At 51.2% G+C, this 21,743-nt stretch overlaps 1 protein-coding gene across 1 annotated transcript in view; it reads right to left on the bottom strand.

The window, feature by feature from the left end:
* Positions 1–5,635: 5,635 nt before the first annotated feature.
* EVPL (envoplakin) overlaps positions 5,636–21,743 on the bottom strand; it is a 27,274-nt gene continuing 11,166 nt past the window's right edge. Inside the window, exons 9-22 of the mRNA XM_009895766.1 lie at positions 20,978–21,073; positions 20,365–20,490; positions 19,286–19,432; positions 18,988–19,142; positions 17,350–17,447; positions 16,598–16,779; positions 14,827–15,005; positions 14,250–14,388; positions 13,148–13,341; positions 12,488–12,638; positions 11,815–11,898; positions 11,621–11,731; positions 10,469–10,561; positions 5,636–9,085 (exon numbers count right to left, since the gene is read on the bottom strand). Coding sequence (XP_009894068.1) covers positions 5,636–9,085; positions 10,469–10,561; positions 11,621–11,731; positions 11,815–11,898; positions 12,488–12,638; positions 13,148–13,341; positions 14,250–14,388; positions 14,827–15,005; positions 16,598–16,779; positions 17,350–17,447; positions 18,988–19,142; positions 19,286–19,432; positions 20,365–20,490; positions 20,978–21,073 — 5,205 coding nt within the window. The remainder of the gene's footprint in view (positions 9,086–10,468; positions 10,562–11,620; positions 11,732–11,814; positions 11,899–12,487; positions 12,639–13,147; positions 13,342–14,249; positions 14,389–14,826; positions 15,006–16,597; positions 16,780–17,349; positions 17,448–18,987; positions 19,143–19,285; positions 19,433–20,364; positions 20,491–20,977; positions 21,074–21,743) is intronic.

Raw genomic sequence — 21,743 nt, 5'->3', positions numbered from 1 at the left:
TGTCCTACCACCCACACTTGCAGGCTAGCTCCCTCCCCGCCTACTCGCCCAGGCTCTGCTGATCTGCAGCTCGGGGGCTTTGGGAGCTGAGGATCGTGCTGTTACACTGCAGGGATAACAAGAGCTCTTCAAAGTGGCGTCTGGACCCCTAGGAGATCTACTCTGCCATGCTGTCAAGTGCTAGTTCTCTGCAGCCCACTGCAGGGACATCTGCAAGAGAGCCATCTCCTCCCAGGATCAAAATGCTCCAGCAACAGGACTGAAGTTACCCCTTCCACAAGGACAGGCACTGCATTCCCATATACCCGGGACTGCAGCTGGACTACAGAGGCTTCTTTGCCTTCTCCCAGGCCCCCGACAGTGGCAGATTTCCTTTGGAGCCCACAGCTACGGATCAGCTAGCCCCCAGGGTGGACTTCCTATAATACACACCCCAGCACAGGGTAGGACCGCAGTATTACAGATGTTCTGCGTCGTGTCCCTCCTTCCCCACTTCCCACTGCAGCTGCATCCTCCCTGCTCATTAAAGAGACTATTTAAACCCATTCTACCATTTCTGCAAAGATGCAGCCGATGCTCCAGACGTCCACAGCAGTCGAATAGTATTTGCATCCCAGCAGTATTTCAGGGGCTCGGTACCACAGAGTCACCACCTGGCAAGGAACCAACAAACAAGATTTGTCTAGTTTCCCTGGGTGAAACTAGAGGCCTGGGATCCCCTCTCCTCAGCTGTAATGCAGCGACTGTACAAATCAGTGTGCCACGGCCATGCTCAATTAACAAACGCCTTAGTGACAGCAAGATGGGGATTAACAGATTATTCTTTAACAGGACGCGCTGGAAGAAATAAATATACCCAATGCAGAGACGGTGGAACCCAGCTTGCAGGCAAGCTAGGGTAGAAGCAGTCAGCACACTTTGTGGTGACATGAGGTAAGCCCTTAGCTGCGGGTTGGGTTAAGAGCATGTGCCTGGGCACAGCTGTGCCGCAGCTATGAATGAGTAACTTGTGCTGCTGCTGCTGTTCACCCAACTATGGGTTGTGTACCCCACTCTCAGGTGGCAAGGAGTCTCAACAATACCTCGTGAGTGTATGTGCGCAGAGGGACTCCAAAAGATCTTGCCAGTCCAAAATCAGCCAGCTTGATTGCTCCCGCTTCATTAATCAGCAAGTTCTGAGGCTTCAAGTCCCTGTGGATGACTCTGTGCGAGTGGCAGAAGCTCACGCCCTGCAGCAGCTGGAAAAGGTAGTTCTAAGGAGAGAAGAGATTTCAGGGAAGGCCACGATGAACCTACTTTGAAGGCTGGATCGTGTGAACCAACACACTTTGGATCGTTTACAGGCCGGAATGGGAAAAAAGACCTTGCTATAATGCAACACCAGAGAGACGCACACAAACTGTTCCCACCCTACATGGGGACAGAGAGACTCTAATCCAAGCAGTGGCAGCCCCTTCCACCCATCCCTTACTCTGCACAAAGGCAATTAACAATAGATCCTTCAGTTGTCCTCTTAACAGCAGTCTGTTCTATGGCAGGGGGGTTGGAACTCGATGATCTTCAGGGTCCTTTCCAACTTAAACCACTCCACGATTCTATGATTCTATGATTTGTTCAGAAACCCCGGTGTTTATTGTTTGGTGCTGGCCATGGGGGGGTGAGGCAGGATAGTCTGGCCGGTCCTTTTCTCCACAGAGCTCTTCTCCCTTCCTGAACTCCCGCACTCTTTCTTTTACCGTTTCTAGCCCAAATCCTTGGCTGGTGCAGAGATGTGCTCTCCATTCTGTTGTGGAACGAGGGGCTGGCGCTTCTGTAGCTCAGCGCTGTCTCAGAATGGTAAGATGCTTTCCACCAGAGGTTGCCACAAACAGTTCAGAGTTATATTCTACTTACTTAAATACTGAAGACAGATTTTTAATTGAGGGAAGCCAAACTTCTGCACTCACATGTGCTCACACGTGCCCTTGTAATAACTATGAACCTAAGAACTGATCTCAGCACAACCCAACAACTCTCAACAGCTATCACATCGCTAGAGTCTCATGACAGATAAACAATGCAGTAAAGGAGTGAGGTGGCTGCACACACAGCTGTAGCCCAAACCTGCCTCCCCACCTACTGGATACCAGAGAATTTGCACAGGTGAGAGAAACCTTTAGAGTCCCTCCTCAAAAAGCCCCTTTCAACCTGCCTGTCTAAAGCCAAGCTCTGTTACCCTTCGGCTTCCTCCACCATTCATTCCTTCTCCCTGCCCAACAAAAGGCAGCGGGTGGCTCTGCTTAATTCCTGACATCAAAAAGACCTTTGTCAGCCCTATTTTAGCAGCTGCACCTCCTGACAGATCCCCGACAGCAAAACCCTGGGCCCTGCTGCTCACCTCCTGCCGAGCTGTGCCCCACCACTGGGCTGCGTTTCCCCTGCAGGGTTAGAAGCTGCCAGGACCCAGGGAGCTCGCTCGCCTCTGCATTTTGCACAAATTATTTTTTGGGGGGCGGGTGGGGATTGCTTTGCTCTTGAAGGTGTTGTTAAGAGTCATGCTGGAGTGGCTGCCTGGAAAAAGCAGACCTGGTCATATTTAGGAGGGCTGGTTTTCTGATTGAGCAGGGGAGAGCAGGCAGCTGGGCTCATGCAGCAGCCTCGAGAGCCCTGCGGCAGGAAAATCGTCCTGCAGCATGTCACGGTCTCATATTGACAACACCCAGCTCACTTGGACATGTTTCTGAGACACGGATGAATTCTGCTATGGGAATGATTTCCCTGCCTTTGCACATGTTTTAAAGTCAATTCATTTTGTACAGACGATGCTCCACTGTTTGCTCTCTGCAAACAAATGCTCGTGTTGTATCAAACTGTTTGCAGAAGAGTTTGTCGTTTTGGTTTTCTTTTAAAGATCTTAAGAATTGAATACCAAGGACATTTGTCCAGTCCAGAAACATAAATAAAAATACTACAGCTCATCTAGCCTGACAAAATGAAGCAACAGGCTGAATTTCAAACGTTTATGACCCAACCCCACTGCCAGCAAAGGGAACCAACAACAGCGGTGTCGAAATAACTGCTCTGGGAAAGCCATGATGCAATGCCATCGTCCTGTACCCGAGAAGGGAGGAAAAGCACTACTTGGCTTCTCCGGAGCAACTCGCAACCCTGCCAGACAGCCGGGCTCTGGGGAAGCCCCATGGCTGGGTGGTGCTTCCTTTGGACACATCAAGATGACATGGTGTGAGTTGCTTTCTGCAGATGAGGACCACTTGATAGCAGAGAAAAGGATTTTTTTTTTTTTTTTCTAGTATCAAAAAGCAGACCAGCCTTCAGGGGAGACTGCTCAGCCAGCTAGATTGCTCAGCTGCCTAATTGCCTCTTAACGCCTTCACCCAGCCCTAGGTAAATACCTCCCACCACAGTTAGGGAGCACTTTATCCCAAATGATTAACTGACTGCCTAATTACCAGAACTCCAAGTTCCTTAGTTACCGAGCATGCCCCAAAACTATTTAATCAGCACTTCAGGACAGAGTCACCACGTGAACATCATACTGCTTTAAAAACAAGCACGATTTTATCTCCTTGCAAGGGGAGCAGGCGGGGGGGGGGCAAGCCGAGAGCCCATCACCCTGCCCCGGGGAGCGGGAGCCGGGCGAGGGGAAGGCTGACAGCAAACTCGCCTGTCTGGCAGAGCCGAGCTGCAGAAAAGGCAACGGCCCCATTGCTGACGGAGCCGAGAGGAGCAAAGCCAAAGCAAGGCTGCTGCCAGCAGCTTCGAAGAGCTGGGACCCGAGGACTGCTGGGAACCACACTGGTCCAGGGCTCCTTGGTCACACTGGGATGTGATGCTCACCTGTGATGCTCCCATGCTCCGAGGGCTGTTGGGCTCGCCCTGGCAGGAGGCCAGGACAGGGCTTCCCTCCTGGTGTGTCCCCTGGTCCATCACAGCCCAGCTCCAGCCCCTTCTGCTGATCCAGAGCAGCCTGGGGGTGGATGCACAGTGCCCCATGTGCCAGCACTGCTCTACCAAGAGGAAACAGGCTGGGAACGGATGCTGTAGGGTGCGTGCAATGGTTTACCCCATTACAAACCAACAAATTGCCCCGTATTGATCATGGCAGCTGAGGGGACCACAGACACCAGCCCTAGGCCTGTTAAGAAGCACAGACCGCAGCCTGGACAGATCTTGGACTGGAAACTTGGTGTTTCTGTAGCTGGACTCAGATTGTTAATGCTGACTACTACCTACCAGTGGGAAGATAAAAGGGACCTGTCATTGTGCTGAGCTTACCAGCATGGGAACAATTTCTTCTTGGAACCCAGACTTCCAACCCCAGTTAGGCTATATAGAAATAGAAGCTATGCTGCTGCTCTGATGGGGGAAGAAAACCTCTACCCTTATGGATTATTTTGGGTGTGTTGGACTTCCCAAACAGCATCAGCTAAAAGGCCCGTCGGGTGAGGGGGAAGAGCAGCTCGTATCAATAGAAAGTAATTTTTCTCATCCCACAAAGCTAGGGGATGCTCCACAGTGGGGTAGATACTAGGGGAGAACATTTGGGAGATGAGACTTGCTCATTTCAGCAAGGGCTGAGCAGTGGAAGTTCCACAGAGGAGGGAAAGGTCACCTAAAGAAACAGCAAGTACAGATTTTTCCAGTACTGCTGGGTGGTTCCTGCAGCCAAGGCCAAGGGCTGTAGAACACAGTTTCACACCACCGTTGACTGCAAGCATCATCAGCCTGCTAGAGAAGGTCATCCCTTCCCTTGTAACACAGCTGCCTCTGTACAGGTACAGGACAAGCCCCCCAAAATCATCTGCTTCAACAGGGTTTGGCTTTGCTTGGGGCTTGGCTTCCTCTGCCAGCAGGTCAGTGAAGGGACCCACATCATTGTGCAGCCAATGCCATCTCTGGTCTGCAGCCAGAGAGGCACCAGGGACAGGCAGCTGGAGGGGGCAGGGGGGCTGCTCCATTCAGTACCTGCCTGCACTTAGACTGGGTCAAACCTAACATGGATCTGCACCCTTTGGCAACATAGTCCCTCTTTCAGAGGTGAAGTCCTGTTGGTTTTCGGTTTTAAAGACAAATATAACGAAATATTTACAAATATGGACTCACGTGCAGAATGAAGCGTAGGGGGTTCAGTGCTGTGAGATCAGGGGGAGCAGGAGTCCGCAAACCCTTTGTAGATTGGGCTACAGAGCATAGGATTGCATGAGGGGAGGACTAGCTATGCCTTCAGCCGCTTTGCAGCCTCAGCCTGCAGAGACAACACAGCCACAGAGACATACTTTCTATGTTTATTGCATGCAGAAGAATGACCCAACACTCTGGCTCTCCCCCCTTTCTGGGCAGAACCGCGTTTAACCGACTGCCGGTGGAGTTCTCGCAATCAACCTCCCCTTTGCTGTCACAGCAGCACCCAGGGGACTGCGGGGACCCCTGTGTGTCGGGCCCTTACATGCTCGCGATCACGCTTTCTTCCTCACATGGCCAAGCTGCGTTGGGAAGCAGATAGCTAAGATAGAAGAATATGCAGCCCTAAATGCTAGACGCTCGGTTCCTGTGATCGCTGCTGCCTCCATGGGGAGAGGTGCTTTGAAGGGATGAACTCCTGAAGGAACCAGATCCAGTACGTGCCTGAATCCATTCAATGCCTGAACCGCGAGAGCCTGGGGGAACGGCTCGCCTGGTGGTACCGCTGATACCCCTCCGATGTGGCTGGGAGCAGCAGGAAGCTGCTCAGCGAATCCTTCTGGCAGAGGGCCATGGCCTCTTTGTAATTTATCTTCTCTTTAGTGACAGGGTCAATGAGATCTTTTTCATAGTTGGACTCATCCTGGAGCCTGTTGGCCAGGTCGCCTGTTATCATCCCTGTCTGAGCGGCTTCCAGCACTGGGATGCGACCAGTTTTCTTGGGATCGATGAGCCCTCCGGTTAGGTGCTGGACCTCCAGGTAGGGGAAAGCGCTGTCCTTGGTCATCCATCCCTTCTGAACAGCTTCCCCCACGGACAGCCTTCGCTTGGTCACCGGGTCCTCAATCCCTGTGAAAGCTTTCTGGGCATTGAGCAGTCTCTGCATGTAGGTCCTGTCAATCAGGCCCCTCTCAATCGCCTTGTGGACTGAGAAACGGTCCCGAGAAATGAGGTCTATGATGCCCCCCGTGGCAGCCTGGGCTTCCAGGAGCTTCTGAGCCGTCATGGGATCAAGCAGCTTCTTTGCAACAGCAGTCTTGATGTTGTACTTGGTGTCAGTAGTGGTGTCATACACCCCAGCGATGGGGGATGTGTCATCACAGAAGCCCTTCTGCGAGGCTGGGGGGAAGAAGCTTTGGGTTTGGTGCGTGGTGGGCGATGAGAGCGGCGATTTGGAGATGATAGAGCCAATAGACAGGGACGGGGGAGGCTTGGACTCCCCAGCCACCAGCAAGGCAAATTCGGAGATGGGAATCTTGCCATCCCGGTACAGCTGGTACTCCTCCTTTGTGATCCTCCTCAGCCTTAGCGCATCATCGATGGAGTACTGCTTCCCACTTTTCTTGTCAAGGAGAACTGAGACTTCCCCGTTTGGTCCCAGGGTGGTGACTTCCTCCCAGTCACACTCCAGCTCTTGCAGCTGGATGTACTGGCCTCTGTCTATGATACCTCTCTTATAGGCCTCGTAAGGGGACATATCCTTCCCTGTGTCAGGGTCCAAGATAGAGATCTTGGTGGAGAGGTTTGTCTCTCTCATCTGGGTCTCGTGGTTGATTTCTTCCCGGTTGACCCTTGACTGGAGATCTCGAATGAACCTCTCCTTGTTGTAGATCTGGTCCTTCTCTCTAAGGATGTCTGCCTCCAGCAGGGAAAACTCATGTTCCAGCTGCTTCTTCTTCTGCCTGTCATTCTCAGTTCGTTGGGTAAGCAGTTTGGACTCCTCCCGAAGGAAGAGGACTTTCTGCTGCTTCTGCCTCTCCAGCTCCCGCAGTTCACTTTCCAAGTTGGCTCTCTCCTGGATGGCCAAGTTCCTGGCTTTCTGCAGCTCCGTCTCTTCACGAGCCCATGTCCTCTTCATGCCTTCAGCTCTCTCGATCTTCTCCCTGAGCCGCCGTACCTCCTCCTCTGCCTTTTGCTTGGCTCCCCTCTCCCTGTTCAGCAGCTCCCAGATGCGTGCACGTTCACTCTCCAGTGCTCTGTCCTTTTCCACTCGAATCACCTCCTTGTAGATGGTCTTCTCCTGGGATTTTGTTTTCTGCAGGACATCAACTTGCATCTGCATGTTCTTACATTCTCTCTGCAAGTTCAGCACCTCCATCTTCTCACGGTCCAGCTCCAAGCGCAGGTTGCTGGCAGACTGTTCGAGGACTGGATCCTTCTCCAACTTGACCACTTCTTCCATAATGATCTTTTCTTGCACTGGGGCTGGGCTCTCCTCCAACTCCTTTATTCGCAACGTAATTTGTCTCATCTCCTTCTCCAGTGCAAGCCTCTTGCTTCGATCCTCCTGAAAGTTGAGCAACTTCTCCTGCTCTTCCACCAGTGCACGAACCTGTTGCACATCACGTTCCAGACGCCGCCTGTTGCTCACCTCCTCATCCAGATTCCGGCTCAGCCTGTTGTGCTCATCTCGGAGCTTTGGATCCTTTTGAGTCAGTATCACCTCTTGAACAACTACCTTTTCCTCTGGCTTTCGCCTCTCCAGTAGCATGTATTTATTCTGCAAGTCATAGATTGCATCCTCTGCAGCTCTCCTCTTTTGAGACATGTTACGCACCTCTTGACGGAGGCGATCAGCTTCTTTTTCCAGGAGTGGATCATTCTCATATCGGATTACTTCCTTGTTGACCAGCTTGGTTTCCACCTTGGATCTCTCCCTCTTCCATTCATCCCTTTCACCCTGCAGCCTAATGAGCTGCTCTTGGGTCCTGCCATTGGTGTTCACTAGTTCATTGAGCTGTTGTTTCAGCCTGTCAATTTCTCTAAGAATCTCTGGACTCTTCTCATGTTTCACCACCTCCTCTATAACCTCCTTAAGCTCCACCACTGGTTTCTGTGACCTGAGAACATTGAGCTCTGCTAAGGCCTCTTCCACTTCACTGTCAATCTTTGTCCTTTTCAGAGTAACTTCCTGCAGCTCCCTTTTCAGGTGTGCAATTTGCCGCTCCGTTTCAGGATCCACCAGGAAAATCTCATTGACCCTCTCTTTAACTTCTACCCTTGGTTTTTGCTTCTCTGCAATACTGTACTGGCTCTGCAGCTCTCCCAGCTCACCTGTAAGCATCAAGTTCTTGCTCCTCTCTTCTTCAATCAGAGTTTTAAGCTTGGAAGACTCTCTCAATAACTCTGGGTCCTGCTCTACCTGCTTCACTTCCTTAACAATAATTTTGGGTTCTGCTGTTTCAATTAGTCTTTCCACCTCCTCAATCTTGTTCTTCACCTTCACTATTGCTTCTTCTGCAGACTTCCTTTTGAAGGATTCCTCATCAATTTGTAGCTGCAGAGTCCTAACGGACTTCAGCATTTCTGGGTTTTTCTCCAGTTTGATTAGCTCCTTCACCACCACTTTCTCTCGGATATTGGGCTGCTTTCGCTCCAGCATGTGCAGCTCTTTCTTAAGCTGCTCAAGTTCGGAAGCAGCAGCCAAGCTTTCCTCCTGGAGATGTTTGATTTCCTGACGAAGACTGGCTGCTTGGCTATCCAGACTTGGATCTGTCTCAATTTTTGTGATCTCTTTGGTCAGGAGTTGGGCAGGAATGACTTTCTTCTCACTCTCCATCTGGGCAAGCTTCTGGCTCATCACTTCAATATCTTCTTGTAGGCTCTGCCTCTTTTTGCCTTCCTCTTCAATTTGCTGTGCCATCTTAGACAGGTTGCTCTCCACCTGTGGGTCTCTGTAATACTCTATCACCTCCTTTTCTTCCACTCTCTCAATGGGCTTTTGAGTCTTCAACATCAGCAGCTTGTTTCTGTGTTCCTCCAGGTCCTCTTCAGTCTTGGCCACTTTCCTCCTTTCCTCCTCCAGCTGCGATTTCAACCCCTCAGATTCCCTGCTTGTTGTGGCTTTGTTTTCAGATTGCTGGGTTTGCTCATGTACAGCTTCAATGTCCTCATGCACTTCCTTCTGCAAGGGAAAAGCAAAAAAGAATTAAAAAAAAAAAATAAAAGGAGGGAAACCAAGTCACTTTTTGAGTCTGGCACAGAGGCCTTTTCCATGACAAGGCATGGAAGGAGACAGAACTGGTACAGAATCCCCAGCTTTTATATCCAAATAAGGCCGATTGTAAATGGCAAACGAGGCCATATTCCATCTCAAGCAAATGTCTTGGTGTGTCTTCCCCTCGTCAGGGAGGTGCTGCAACAGCCCACAAAGGTGCTTTGCGCTGCCTTGGTGTATCTGCAGCTGAGAGAGGGTAACATGGCCAGTCCCCGCTGCCCAGCTGGTTCATGGTAGCATCACCCTAGTTTAATCTCAGTCCTTCCTGAGCGCACTGGATGTCATCCAGACCAGAGACCTTTCCTACAGGTGAATCAAGCCATAGAAAGGCATAAAAGTCATAGAGTCATAGAATTGCTAAGGTTGGAAGGGACCCTTAAGATCATCAAGTCCAACCATCAACCTACCCTCACAAAACCACTTCTAAACGATGTCCCCAAGTACCACATCTACCCTTTTTTTAAACACCTCCAGGGATGGCGAAACCACCACCTCCCTGGGCAGCCTATTCCAATGTTCAATAACCCTTTCAGTGAAAAAAGTTTTCTTAATATCCAATCTAAACCTCCCCTGACATAACTTGAACCCATTTCCTCTCATCCTATCACCTGTCACCAGGGAGAAGAGGTCACCCCCACCTCTCTACAACCTCCTTTCAGGTAGTTGTAGAGAGTGATAAGGTCTCCCCTCAGCCTCCTCTTCTCCAGGCTGAACACCCCCAGTTCCCTCAGTCGTTCCTCATAAGGCTTGTCCTCCAGACCCCTCACCAGCTTTGGAGCCCTTCTCTGGACACACTCCAACACCTCAATGTCCTTCTTGTTGTGAGGGGCCCAAAACCGAACACAGTACTCGAGGTGGGGCCTCACCGGTGCCGAGTACAGGGGTATTTCCAGAAGGTTGTGTTTCCAGAAGGTTGTGAGCACTAAATTCCAGCCACATCCACAAATGAATCTGAAATTCTCAGTCTGTGAATGTTGATTAAACACAGCTGAGAACAGGACTTAAGAGCCCTAATCTTTTTTCCTAGCATAAACTACAGCTTGAATAAAGAGTTGGGGGCCCACAGAGGTGATGAAAGTCACAGCCTAAGATCACTGTCAGTGAAACTGTAGTTACTCGTGGTCTTTTTCTCACAGCGGTTTCCATTCCTGTCCTTCCTCACACCTGGATGTGGAGATTCCAGGCAGGGTGGGGGGATGCCAGGCTGACATATTGCTGACAGCTTTGGAGAGATCATTTCAAACCCCAATCTAGAGCACCCCAATCTTGCCATGAGCTGTTAGCTGGTACCTTCTCAACAATCTTCTTGGCAAACTCCAGCCGGCTGAGCTGCTGTTTATTTTCTGCTGCCAGTTCCATGTAGAGCTTAGTTACATCATTTTCCTGAAAAAGAAACAGCGGTGAGAGCCTTGTCCCCCTCATGCTGACACAGCTCTGTTGGATGGCGCACTCTCCCACCCCTCCTTCCACCTGAATGCACTTGGTGTACTGCACTATTCCAGGGATTAGCGTTTTCACATCTGACTTCCTAGAGACACACAGAGTCTAAGGACTCACGTAGGAGATCCTGATCCCTTTATTCAAACACCCGTTGGGTGCCTGCTAGCCTACACAGGGTTCAGACTTCCAAATTCACCTTGGGCCACACATGGGTGGGAGCTGGCAAGCAGCCCAAGCTGTCGCAGGAGAACTGGGGGTGTAATTGGGAAGAGCAGACAGGAGCTCTGGCTCAGTCCTGTCCCTGGTACCCACTCACTTGTTCTGCCCAGGTAGATGGAAGTCAGTCTTTAACGCGCTACTAAAACAGGTCCCCAGATTTGGAGACAGGTCCCCAAATTTGACACAGCGAACACCATTCAGCAGTAATACTCAGGAAGGTGGAAAATGACCCGCTCTTTGCCATGCTTCTGCAGGGTTGAGGCACAGGCTGAAGGCCTCCTCTAAACCCACTCCTAGAAAAAACATTGGATTCTTCTGGAAATAGAGCAGTTTCTACACAGAGACATGTTTTATATTTAAATACTAACTCATACTCAAATCTCAAGAGAGATCTGGCAAAACAGTAACAATCTGCAACAATCTTGTTGATCCCAAATGCAGAAAATGTGTAAATAAAGGGGTTTGGAGGAGAACATCAAATTGACCTGTATCAAAGGATGCCTGTGCAAGCCCACGCACCTACCCTGTAAGTTTTATCTTCACACACAATGTGGTAAGGAGGCATCATCTGTTATCTCAACCAAAGGTACCAGGCACAGCCCTAATTCTGGATCTCACATGCTGCTTTGCCCCATAGACAGAGAAACCCCTGATGACATTTGGCCTTGGGATGAAGACCATGATTAGCTGTGGCTCTAAGAGTGGATTAAGGCCTTGCAGAGCGCATGGGGCTCCGGTAAGGAGCCAGACAACGGTTTCCACACCTTCATCTTAGCATTTTACCTGGGCCTGGATGCTTTCTTGTAGGGGGGTCACACGCAGCCTCTTTGCAGCAAAGTCGGTCAGGGTAGGGTCCAGAGAAGAGCTGTATTTGCCTGCTTGGAGTTCGTAGTCCTGTTCAGAGCAGAAACAGAACAATCAGTTGGGATCTCTTGAGTGAGATGCTGAGAGTGCTACATGGAAAAACCCGGACATACATTGAGGGTAGACTGCACGTTCCGGGATAGTCTGACCACTGCGTTCTTCTCGGGCTCCTTGCTTTCGATCTCCTCCACCAGCCTCTGCAGGTGAGATACGTGATGTTATGGACAGATTGAGAGACAGCAATCCAGTAATACCCTTGCAGGCAAGAGCCGTAGCTCAGCCTGGTACCAAAGGAAAAGTGGGAACAGGAGGACATTTAGGAAAGCATCCTGGGCTTTAGAGGATCTCAGCAGCACTCTCACTGGCCATGACCTGTCTCACTGATTTATCATGAGATAAATACCAGCCAACACAGTGACCTTCACATCTTATCATCTGAACTAGTCAGCTTAGGATCTGCTCAAGGAGAGAAAGATGCAGGGCCCAGATACAACACCTCAGCACAAGGTGCAATCTTTCAGGATCTGGGTGTGTTCTCTCCCTCGAGAGGATATCAACCTAGGGGTGGCTAGCATAGATGAGGACACCAGCACTGGAGATGAATGCAGCAGGACACGATACATCATCTGTGGGCTGCAATCCATAGTTTTCCTTGTTCTAGTTCACTCACTGTGTTGGGTGAAGCACACAACTAGGAGCTGGTTGGTACTATTTTGCATACTGTTAACAAGCAAATTCCCCCATCCCTGTAACTTCACAGGTTATGATGCTTGCCCTGGAACTCACCTTCTGTGCCTGCAGCTTGTAATTGATCTGGCTTGGCCCATCAGTAGTCTTCACTTGGTGCTTCGGTAGGTTGTTCATCCAGAACATCAGGTTCTCATTGGAGTTTTGGAACTGCTGGTAGCTGAGACTAATATTTCTGAGAGTCTTCTCTCTGCACAGCACAAAGGTGAACAGGAATATTAAGGGGAAGGGCAAAGATTCATGTGCAAATTCCCAAAAAGACACTTTGGTGAGAATGTCACCACAACAGACATCAAGATAAAAAAAAAGAACGAGAGGGTGACAACAGGTCCCTGAGTGGGGAGCACAACTCTGTGCACATCAGGTTTGCTACTGCAGCATGGCCACAATTTGGGAGATGAGAGAAGGAAAAAGGCAGGCAACCAGCAGCAACACCTGTGAGAAGTGTTAAGCCCCTGGGTCTCTCTGGGTAGGGTCACTGGGTCGGATAGAGGCCAGCAGTCAGCTACTTAAGACTGCCTTCTCGCAGCGATCTGGAAGCTCAAAGCTTGTGGCAACCGCACAGCAGGACAGACCTGGTCCCCAGTACTACAGCAGAATGGTCAGGATCCAGGTCCTGCCATGAAGTAGATACTCTTGGGACTCTAATGCTGGTCCACGTTAGTCAAGAGGAGCAGAGATGATGCCATAGTTCCTCACCGCTGATCCAGCTGGTCTGCAACAGCATGGTAGCGATCATTGAGGACCTGCACTTCCCGCTTCTGCCGGGGCAGGTCAGGGCAGTATTCCTGGAAGTTGTTCTGCACAGCACTGCAGCTGTGCTCAGCATCCTTGAGCCCCCGGTTCAGCTTCAGCACACAGTCCTCTTGGGCCACCAGGTCCCGCTTCATCTTCTACAGGGGAAAAAGACACCTCCAGGTTTGCACCAGTCGATGCACCATTAACACTGTAACTGACTGTGCGGCACCGGGGCACCAGTCAGGCCCCAAAATAGACATGCAATGTGGAGAGATGTAGCAGCAAGACTTGTTCAGTAAAGAAGGCGGGAAGCAAGATGGGTTGGATGGTGCACGGAGCAGAAGGGAGAAGTTTTGGGGAAGGCAAAAAAGGGTCACTGTAGGTCAAGGGTGAGAGGTAATGATGGGGCAGGGAACATGGGAGCAGGAAAGAAAAAGGATAGGTGTGTAGCAAAGCAACAGAGGTTGGATGCTAAGATGTTCATCACATATTGAAGAGAAAGCTCCAGGAAGACCTATAGGGGCCTACAAGAAAGCTGGAGAGGGACTTTTTACAAGGTCATGTAACAATAGGACAAGGGGTAATAGCTTCAAACTGCAAAAGGGTAGATTTAGATTAGATATTAGGAAGAAATTCTTTATTCTGAGGGTGGAGAGCCCCCGGCCCAGGTTGCCCAGAGAAGCTGTGGCTGCCCCATCCCTGGAGGTGGTCAAAGCCAGGTTGGACGGGGCTTGGAGCAACCTGGGCTGGTGGGAGGTGTCCCTGCCCAGGGCAGTGGGGTTGGAACTAGATGATCTTTAAAGTGCCTTCCAACCTAAACAATTCTATGATTCTATATTTTAGGGACCTGAAAGGTAGTCTGGGAGGGACAGAGCTTTTTTCTGGGTAGCGAGTACAAGCCAGCCTGTGACACCAACATAAAGCCTTAAAGGAACAAGTGCACAGACAGACACCGTTGCTGGTGCCTCAGAGCGCTCAAATAAGCACAGTCCAGCTCTCCCCACCATTGCTGCCTGAGCTCAGAGATCTCCCTTCCCTGATAAAGACCCTGATGTTCTCCTACCTGCAGATCATTGGCCCGATCCTGCAAGGCATTGGGAGATGCAGGAATGATGCTGTCCTGAGCCAGCTTGGCCTCAAACGTGCTGACAATCTTGTCTGTGTTCTCAATCTGAGTCTCCAGGTTCAGGGCAGCCTTAGCCCTGGGGAAAAGAAAAATGACAGGACAAGGTTAGCTACAGAAGAGCCCATTCTTCTCCTTTTGTCTCTGATTTTGCATGTCTAAGCTTATTTAACATCAGAGCTTCTACAGCACGGCAGAGAACAAGCAATATACACTCACGACCGTGTCATGCAGCCTAGATGTCAGATGAATTTCACTGCAGACAGCATAGCTGGGACATATGCCCATTGTGGTGGACTTCGCACAGTGCGGGGGGATCTGACCACAGATTACATACAGGAACTCCTTTGGAGGTGCCTTTGATGATGGATGGAAGGTTTCCAACCCGCCCTGGGCTAGACAGACCTCAACGAATGCCCACATAGACCAAACACATTTTCTCTCATGCTTTTGTGGGACACCTCTGTGCAAGGGCTTCATCATCTCACCCACACCAGCCCTTGCCATCATCACTCACTTCTCGTTGTACAGGCTGGAGAGCATATTGACATCATTGTATTTGCTCCTGAGGGCATTCAACGTGACAGGCAGCTGGGAAGCCGAGGTGCTGGTGGGTTTCTTGGAAAGGTAGGTCTCACACTCCTTCTGCAAGGCATCCTTGGCTGCCCCCAGCTTCTCAAGTTTCTTTGTTGTTTCCTGGCACAGCGGATGGGAGCAGAGTCACCCAACACAGTCATAACAGTGCTGTTGCGAAAACGTGTCTCCCTCAGGGGCGGATTTTGCTGTGGGGCTAAGGGTGCGGTGGCCCTCTCATAAGGAGTTGGCCCTTGGGGCACAGCCCCATCCAGACTGTGGCTGTCTCCTAACAGCAGGGTGTGGGAAAGAGATCAATGCAGACAAAGATGGAAGAAACCGACCTGCCCGAGTCCATCCTTCTGCCAGGGCCAGAGAAATACCCACGGATGAAGATATAACAAGCTGAAGTAAAACAGACCAAGACCTTATCCCAGAGGAAAGGAGGGGGCCTCCAGGGCACTGCCTTTTATCCTGTCCCCCTCACATTTACCAGGCTGTACTCCCCCGACAGCTGAGCCAAAACTGGTCCTTGGATTAGTTCCCTCTATCCTGATATCTTTTAGGCTACAGACTTGAGAGTGAAGGGTGACAGCATCCACAGGACAAGGCTGAGGACTCCCTGAGACTGGTGCCTGGTCCACAGTTCTGAAACAAATGGACCATCTTGCCACAGAGCTGAGCCAAGGGAAGAGCCCGCATTTCTCTAGGATTTGGCTTAACCAGTCCTGTTTCAGGGGCTCAAGCCAGCCTGAAACCCTTGTAACTGCAACACAGGTTTCACCTTTGAAGCACCGGCTGTCATCTCCTATGTGTTGAGATATTAGCTGTTTAGCTTAAATAAGTTAGTTCTAATTGGAATAAATTACGTAGGGTCATAATATGGTGTGATTTATGCTGTTTGCCTAGCTTTACTTAGCACGAGTGGCTAGATTTGCTGAAGCCTTTAGGCCACAATAGAGTTAATTTTCTTAGGAATTTTCCTAGCAGCTGGTACGGTGCTGTGTTTAGCGCTTTAGTATGAGAAAAACGACAATAACACTGATGTTTTGGAAGTATTTTTCCCTAAGTCTGGGACTTTTCAGTTCCCCATGCTCTGCCAGTGAGCACAGGTACACAAGGAGGGCAAAGCAGAAGATAAAGAGGCTACAACCATCAGCAGAGACTGCAAATCAACAAGATAAGAGCAGTCAACAGCCGGCCCGCCTGGACACAGAGAGAATCCAAGGAGGTGTTAGAAGACCCCAGACCAGAAATCACCATTGGACTAAAAGATGCGTGAACAGTGGGGGAGGGGCGGGTGTATAGATCGAGGGTATCATTGCCCAGGGATTTCTTTGTTCTGCATCCCTCTCTGGAGGCAACCAGCCTGAGCTAATCCTGCTGCTGTACCTTTCAATTAAACTATGCATTTTTATTAAATCTGACACCTGACTGCTGCGGCAAACCTAGGGTTGAGCCTGAAGATAGGTGTGAGGAGTCAGAAGGGGCACCTGTCACGTCACTGCAGTCACCCGCTGCGAAGGGACCCTGCTCCGAGCAGTGACAGACTCGAGTGCTGTGTGTGCGACTCCTTGAACAGTGTCTGTCTGAATGCTCAGGCAGCAGCTTCTCCTTTAAGAAGTGCAATTCCTGTGCCAGTTCTTTCTGTTTTGGGCCAAGGACACGGCGCTACCAAACTCATCCCGCTCCGACGCCCCCACAGCAGCACCCACCTGCTGGTGTTTGATCCTCCAGACAAGGTCATCTGTAGGGTCACTGTAGTTCACTGGAGACCTCACTCGGTTCAAGACCTCCTTCTCTACCTGGACCAGGTCCTTGCCAACACGATCCAGGCTACCGAGAAGCTGGTCAGCTTGGGGATCATCCTGGACTACAGGGGGGCTCCTGGCCAGAGCTGCAGTGAGACACAGCTTAGGTTAACCCCCATTTCTCGTTTGCCATCCCAGCCTTGGAGCACAGCCCTTTCCCCGAGCTCTCCCACGCGTGGTCCCTAAAGCTCCAACTCCCTCTCGTGACAGCCCTGCTGCAAAGCGCTGCCCTGTATGTTCTGCAGCTCTGAAGCACACAGGCTGCTTCACCCAAGCGTGGGGTTGTGATGCAACCATTAACAATCCAGTTAACATTTTCAATCTGCAGAGCATCATGCACGGGTGTGTGCCTGCCCGTAGCAAAGGCTTAGGCACGTGGTTTTAGCTCTGCCCTGTTGATGGAGCTGGAAGTCAACCTCAGAAGCTTGAGAAGGGCAACAGGGAGTTTAAGGGAACAGCCTGAGATCATGCGGTGACAGCACCGGGAGTCAAGTTATCCCATCGGCTGCTCTTTTCCACAGAGCAGAAGGCATCCTCCAACTGACCCGCAGGTACTGGCCCGGCTGGGTGCTCTGCTTCCAGCCAGGTCTGGGACCTCTGCAAGGGAGGTGGCATGGGCTTGCTCTGGAGAGGGCTCGACTAACCGGCTGACGTACCCTGCTGGCTGGGCTGAACCTGCTCCTTGTGGCTGCGTCTCAGGGTGCTCTGGACCGCCGCTCGCTTCTGCTTCACCGTGTTCAGGTCCCCTTCCAGCCTGTGAGCAGAGAGGAGCAGCGTCAGCGCACAGGACGGGAAACTGCTGCATTCAGCAAGCCTCCACAGAGCCCAGCCCGGCAGCGGCTTCGTGCCTCTGCTGGACAGGGTGTCCCCAAAGGCAGGGGAAGGTGTCCCCAAAGCCAGGGGCAGGCTGGGAACCTGCAACCTATTGCAACTTCAAGATGTCCCTTGGGAAAGGGGACAGCAGCAAGAGCAGCTGGTTGGTTCAAGCAGTGGTTTCTCCCAATGGAGCCAGTGTCGCCCAGCTCTCGCCAGACGCTCACAAAGCTGGACATTTATTTCATATCATGGCAGCTCTTTGTAGGAAGTGAGTAGAAGTAGCTGCTTCTGCGGCTGCAGCCCTGGAAACACCAAGGCTCTTTTGGAAGGGTGGTTCCCTTCTAAGGAAACTAGAGCTGGGGGCAGCAGGAACTGGGAGGACCAAAAAAAAAAAATCTCTGTATGAAAAAGACTGATGGAAGCAGGAGGAGGGGCCTTTGAAGGACTGGCTCCTTCACATCCCTGCTATGGGCTGCTCCAACTAAACACCTGATCTGAAACCAGCAAGTCCCAGCTTGCCTGGCTGTTGTCAGAGGAGGGCTGTCTGTCTGCAGCACCAGGGCATAGATACGTGCAGAGGGACTGAATGGTGGAGCAGGCTGAGAAATAAAGACAAACATTTTGCATGTAGGAAGGGAAACAAACACCGGGAAATAAAGCAAGTTGTCAGATATGGCCTGAAAAGAGCGAGAGTTTTCCGGGCAACACCTGCAAAGCTGTTCTCCAGGAAGACATTGCAAATTTTTTTCTTTTCTGTTTTAAAAACACACATGAAACACATAAATCCAAAGGATTCAGTAATCTGGGATGTGTGAAGAGGGGTTATGTACTCAGGAAGAGCAACACAATGAAGTAATCACGCCTGCATGACTGGGGAACCAAACTCCCATCGTGGACACGTCCAAGTAACTCTGAATCTGGGCTGTGGGCCTTTCCCCAGCGCTTGAGCAGCACTGATTTACCCAAGCACCCGGGGACATGATTAAAAAGGTAATGCCAAAGCTCCCTGCTCCACCGCCCCATCCTGTGGGAACCACAAAAGCTGAATGAGCAACCAGGCAGTAGACGACACGGTGGTTCAAGGAACATTTCTCAGTCTCCAGCTGGGGCTGGCTGAGAGGAGATAGCACAGATAACTCTGTCCTGTTTGGCAAGTCCTAAGCTCCAGACTGATTCTGCAATGAATTTAGTCAAACCTATGCGAGTCACGTGTTTGGGTGAAGAAATCAAGCCTGACTGCCAGAAAACTCTTTGACAGCAAGGTCTGTACAGTGTGCAGTGCTGTCGAGGAATAGCAGGAACCTGGACGAGATACTCTGGTGCAGGGAACAATCCCTCTCCAGGAAGGATTTTGTACTGGACAGCCAAGAGGTCTGTTCACAGCTGCTATTTCTCTGCGGTTGAGGCAGTCAGGCTGTCTATGACCTAGGAGCAAGTATGAACATCTCTCTGGGTCAGGCTCTCCACTGCAGACTCACCTATTGACCTTGTCTATGGACTCGGGGTCTGGTGGAGGGATGGAGAAGCAAGCAGAAGGTGCCTCCTGGACCACACCAGCGCTGCTCTGCACCACCCACATCTCCGGGTTGCTGTTGTCCTTCAGAGTGTACTTGTCACCTCTGGTCAGCTGCACCTGGGACAAAGACACAAAACCCAGTGAAAGACTTAGCTTTCTGGCACTAGGCTGGTTTCTCCCACCATGGAGCCAAGATCTGGAGTAACCAAAGTTACTCAGTTGCCTGCCTCTTCTGAGGCTACTGCTAGTCAAGCCCTCACCTCCCCAGCATCCCAGTCACAGAGGGTGTCCAAGGTGAGGGTCTGAGGGGGACGCATCCTGCGCAGTTTCAGTGGGCTGATCTCTTTGCTCCTTCTCTTCAGGTCAGTGATGCTTTTCTCTGCCTGCTTCACTGCCTTCTCTTCATTCTAGACAAAACAGGGAAGACAGTGGTTGTGACCAGGCTTGGATGAGAAGGAAGGCGGGGGAGTGTCACACTACAGTGGGTACGTTGGGGCCAATTGTCCGTCCTTGTGCAGTTACTGCTGCAGTGGATTCAGAAATGTCTCCATTCTTGACCTCTCCATGTCCCTTCCTCCTCTTTTCATTAGCAACGCTCTCCTCAGTTTCCTTCACTCACAGCAGATCTGCCCTTGAAGGCACAGCCCAAGTTATCATTAGGTGATCCCACACTGTCATATTAAACCTCCTGGAGAAGTTTTTCTTCTCAGAAGAGGAACAGAGACCTTCCAAAAGGTGGCCACATTCCAGTGTCAGAAGGTACTGAGATACCAGCACCTCTTGGGATCAAAATGTGTTGCATGCATGGGAAGATACCATGTTGAACACGTCCCCTCCCTCTCTCCCGGGCAAACGTTCCTTCCTATCTGCATCTCGCCCCTGAGGTCTGATTTCTTTATTTCCTCCCTTGCCCTTGGCTCGTGAGAATGATGAGGAGATGGGAGAACTTTTCCCCGCTGCTTGGATGTCAGCAGCTCACACTCTCTGTGGGGCCTCTAATCCAATTGTCTCATGGTCAGGGCAAAGTGCAGCTCCTCCCTGCTCTTCTCCTTTACTCTGATGGTGATCTGGGGCCCGGCTGTGTGTCACTGATGGGAATCAGTGCCTGTCCCAGGGGTGCCTGCCCCACAGTGTGGACTTTCTGGGGCCACAAGGACTGAACATCCAGAGCACAGTACTGTCATGAGCTTCCCCCTCCCTGGCACAGAGCTGGGATGAGCTCTCCTGGTATGGTTATTTACCCACCTCTTCCCTTTCCCCACTGTTATTTACAGGGAAGGTTGTAACGTTTGGTCCTGCCCCTTAGGTCTGGCAGTGCCACCAGCCCTGAAGACCTTACCTCCAGCTGAAGCAGGAGATCTGACACCACCCCAGGGCTGTCTTTGTTAAACTTGCTGTATTTGGTGTCCAGGTCGGAGTTCATCTTCTTCAGGGAGCGGCTCACAGCCTCAGCATCATCCTGGAACTGGAGGTATGGGTAGGAAAACAGTCAGGGGTGGGGTGACATTACTGTTTCCAAGTCCAGTGGGGTCTCTCAGTTCCCAGCGTCTCTCCCACAGCCTGCCTGAGCCTCACAAGACCCTACAGCTAACCCTCAGAGCGTGTGCTTGGACGAGGACCCTCCATCTCCTGAGCCACAGGCAAATAATCCCCATCAACAGACAAGCAGCAGGTAACGACAGCGGACAAGCTCTCCCCTTGCCCCTCTTCTCCAAGCTGGCACGCTGACCAGTCCCCACAGCAGAGTTGATCAGATGAGCTGAGAGCCAGTCCTTCACTGCAGCACTAAAGGACTGTGTTTTGAGACGTGTTTCCCCAAAACACCCTGACTAGGTGCAAGCAAAGGGTCTCCCATCCTCATCCCTTTGGTGGCTCTGTTTCCAGAGCCCAGCCTGCCCACTCCGGCTTGACCCCGCAGCCCCGTGGCCTGTGCTCTCCTCATTGCTTTTTACCTTCTTATAGCTCTCCACACTTTTCAGTTGACTCTCCTGGCAAATGCAGAGATTCAGGAAATTTTGCCACTCGTTCTTCAACGCTTCCTGGTGAGCCTGTGGAGAGACAGAGCACAACTCAGTGGGCTCCAGCTAGTCCTACCTCCCCCACTACTGGTCTCCTCTCCCCCGAAGTCCTAGAGATCAGAGGAAGGGTAAAGACCACTGTTGAGCAGAAGCGAAGCTATGCCCAGGCATTGCCTGATGCTGAGCCCGAGCAAGCCTACTGCTCCACAAGGACCTGGCTCACACAGAGCAGCTACCGTTTCTCAAGGGGTCTTGGCTCCAGTGGTGTAGGTGGCTGTGAGCCCACCTCTGCTTACCACTGCATCTGCAGGCTTGGAAATGCAACCTCGGAGCTGGTTTCACCTGGGAGAGGTCATGCTGCATCACAACTGGAGTTTCACAGCAGTAAGAACACGGCTGCATTGACCACATGTCTAAGCACCGGACCGGGAGCTGGTCCCAGCACACAGATGTTAGCCATTATCTCGTGGATATTTCTGAAGGGGTGAAGACCCTGTGCTGCCCCCAACCTCTCCATAGGGCTGGAGCAGGCAGAAAGCTGCTGCAGTACAGTTGGTGCAGTGTGTGAGGAAAGAGATGAGAGCAGCTCTGCAGAAGAGGTGAAGAGGTCTCTTCCAAACTGTCTGCTGGCTCTTGATCCACAAATTATGGAAAGCATTCTCATTGTCTTACAGGGTTTGGTAGGAGACCCCCTTTCCCT

Source organism: Charadrius vociferus, unplaced genomic scaffold (assembly GCF_000708025.1).
Source record: "Charadrius vociferus isolate BGI_N301 unplaced genomic scaffold, ASM70802v2 scaffold260, whole genome shotgun sequence".
Classification (NCBI taxonomy): Eukaryota; Metazoa; Chordata; class Aves; order Charadriiformes; family Charadriidae; genus Charadrius; species Charadrius vociferus.
Note: the sequence above shows the minus strand (reverse complement) of the source record. Positions and strands in the feature narration are given on the sequence as shown.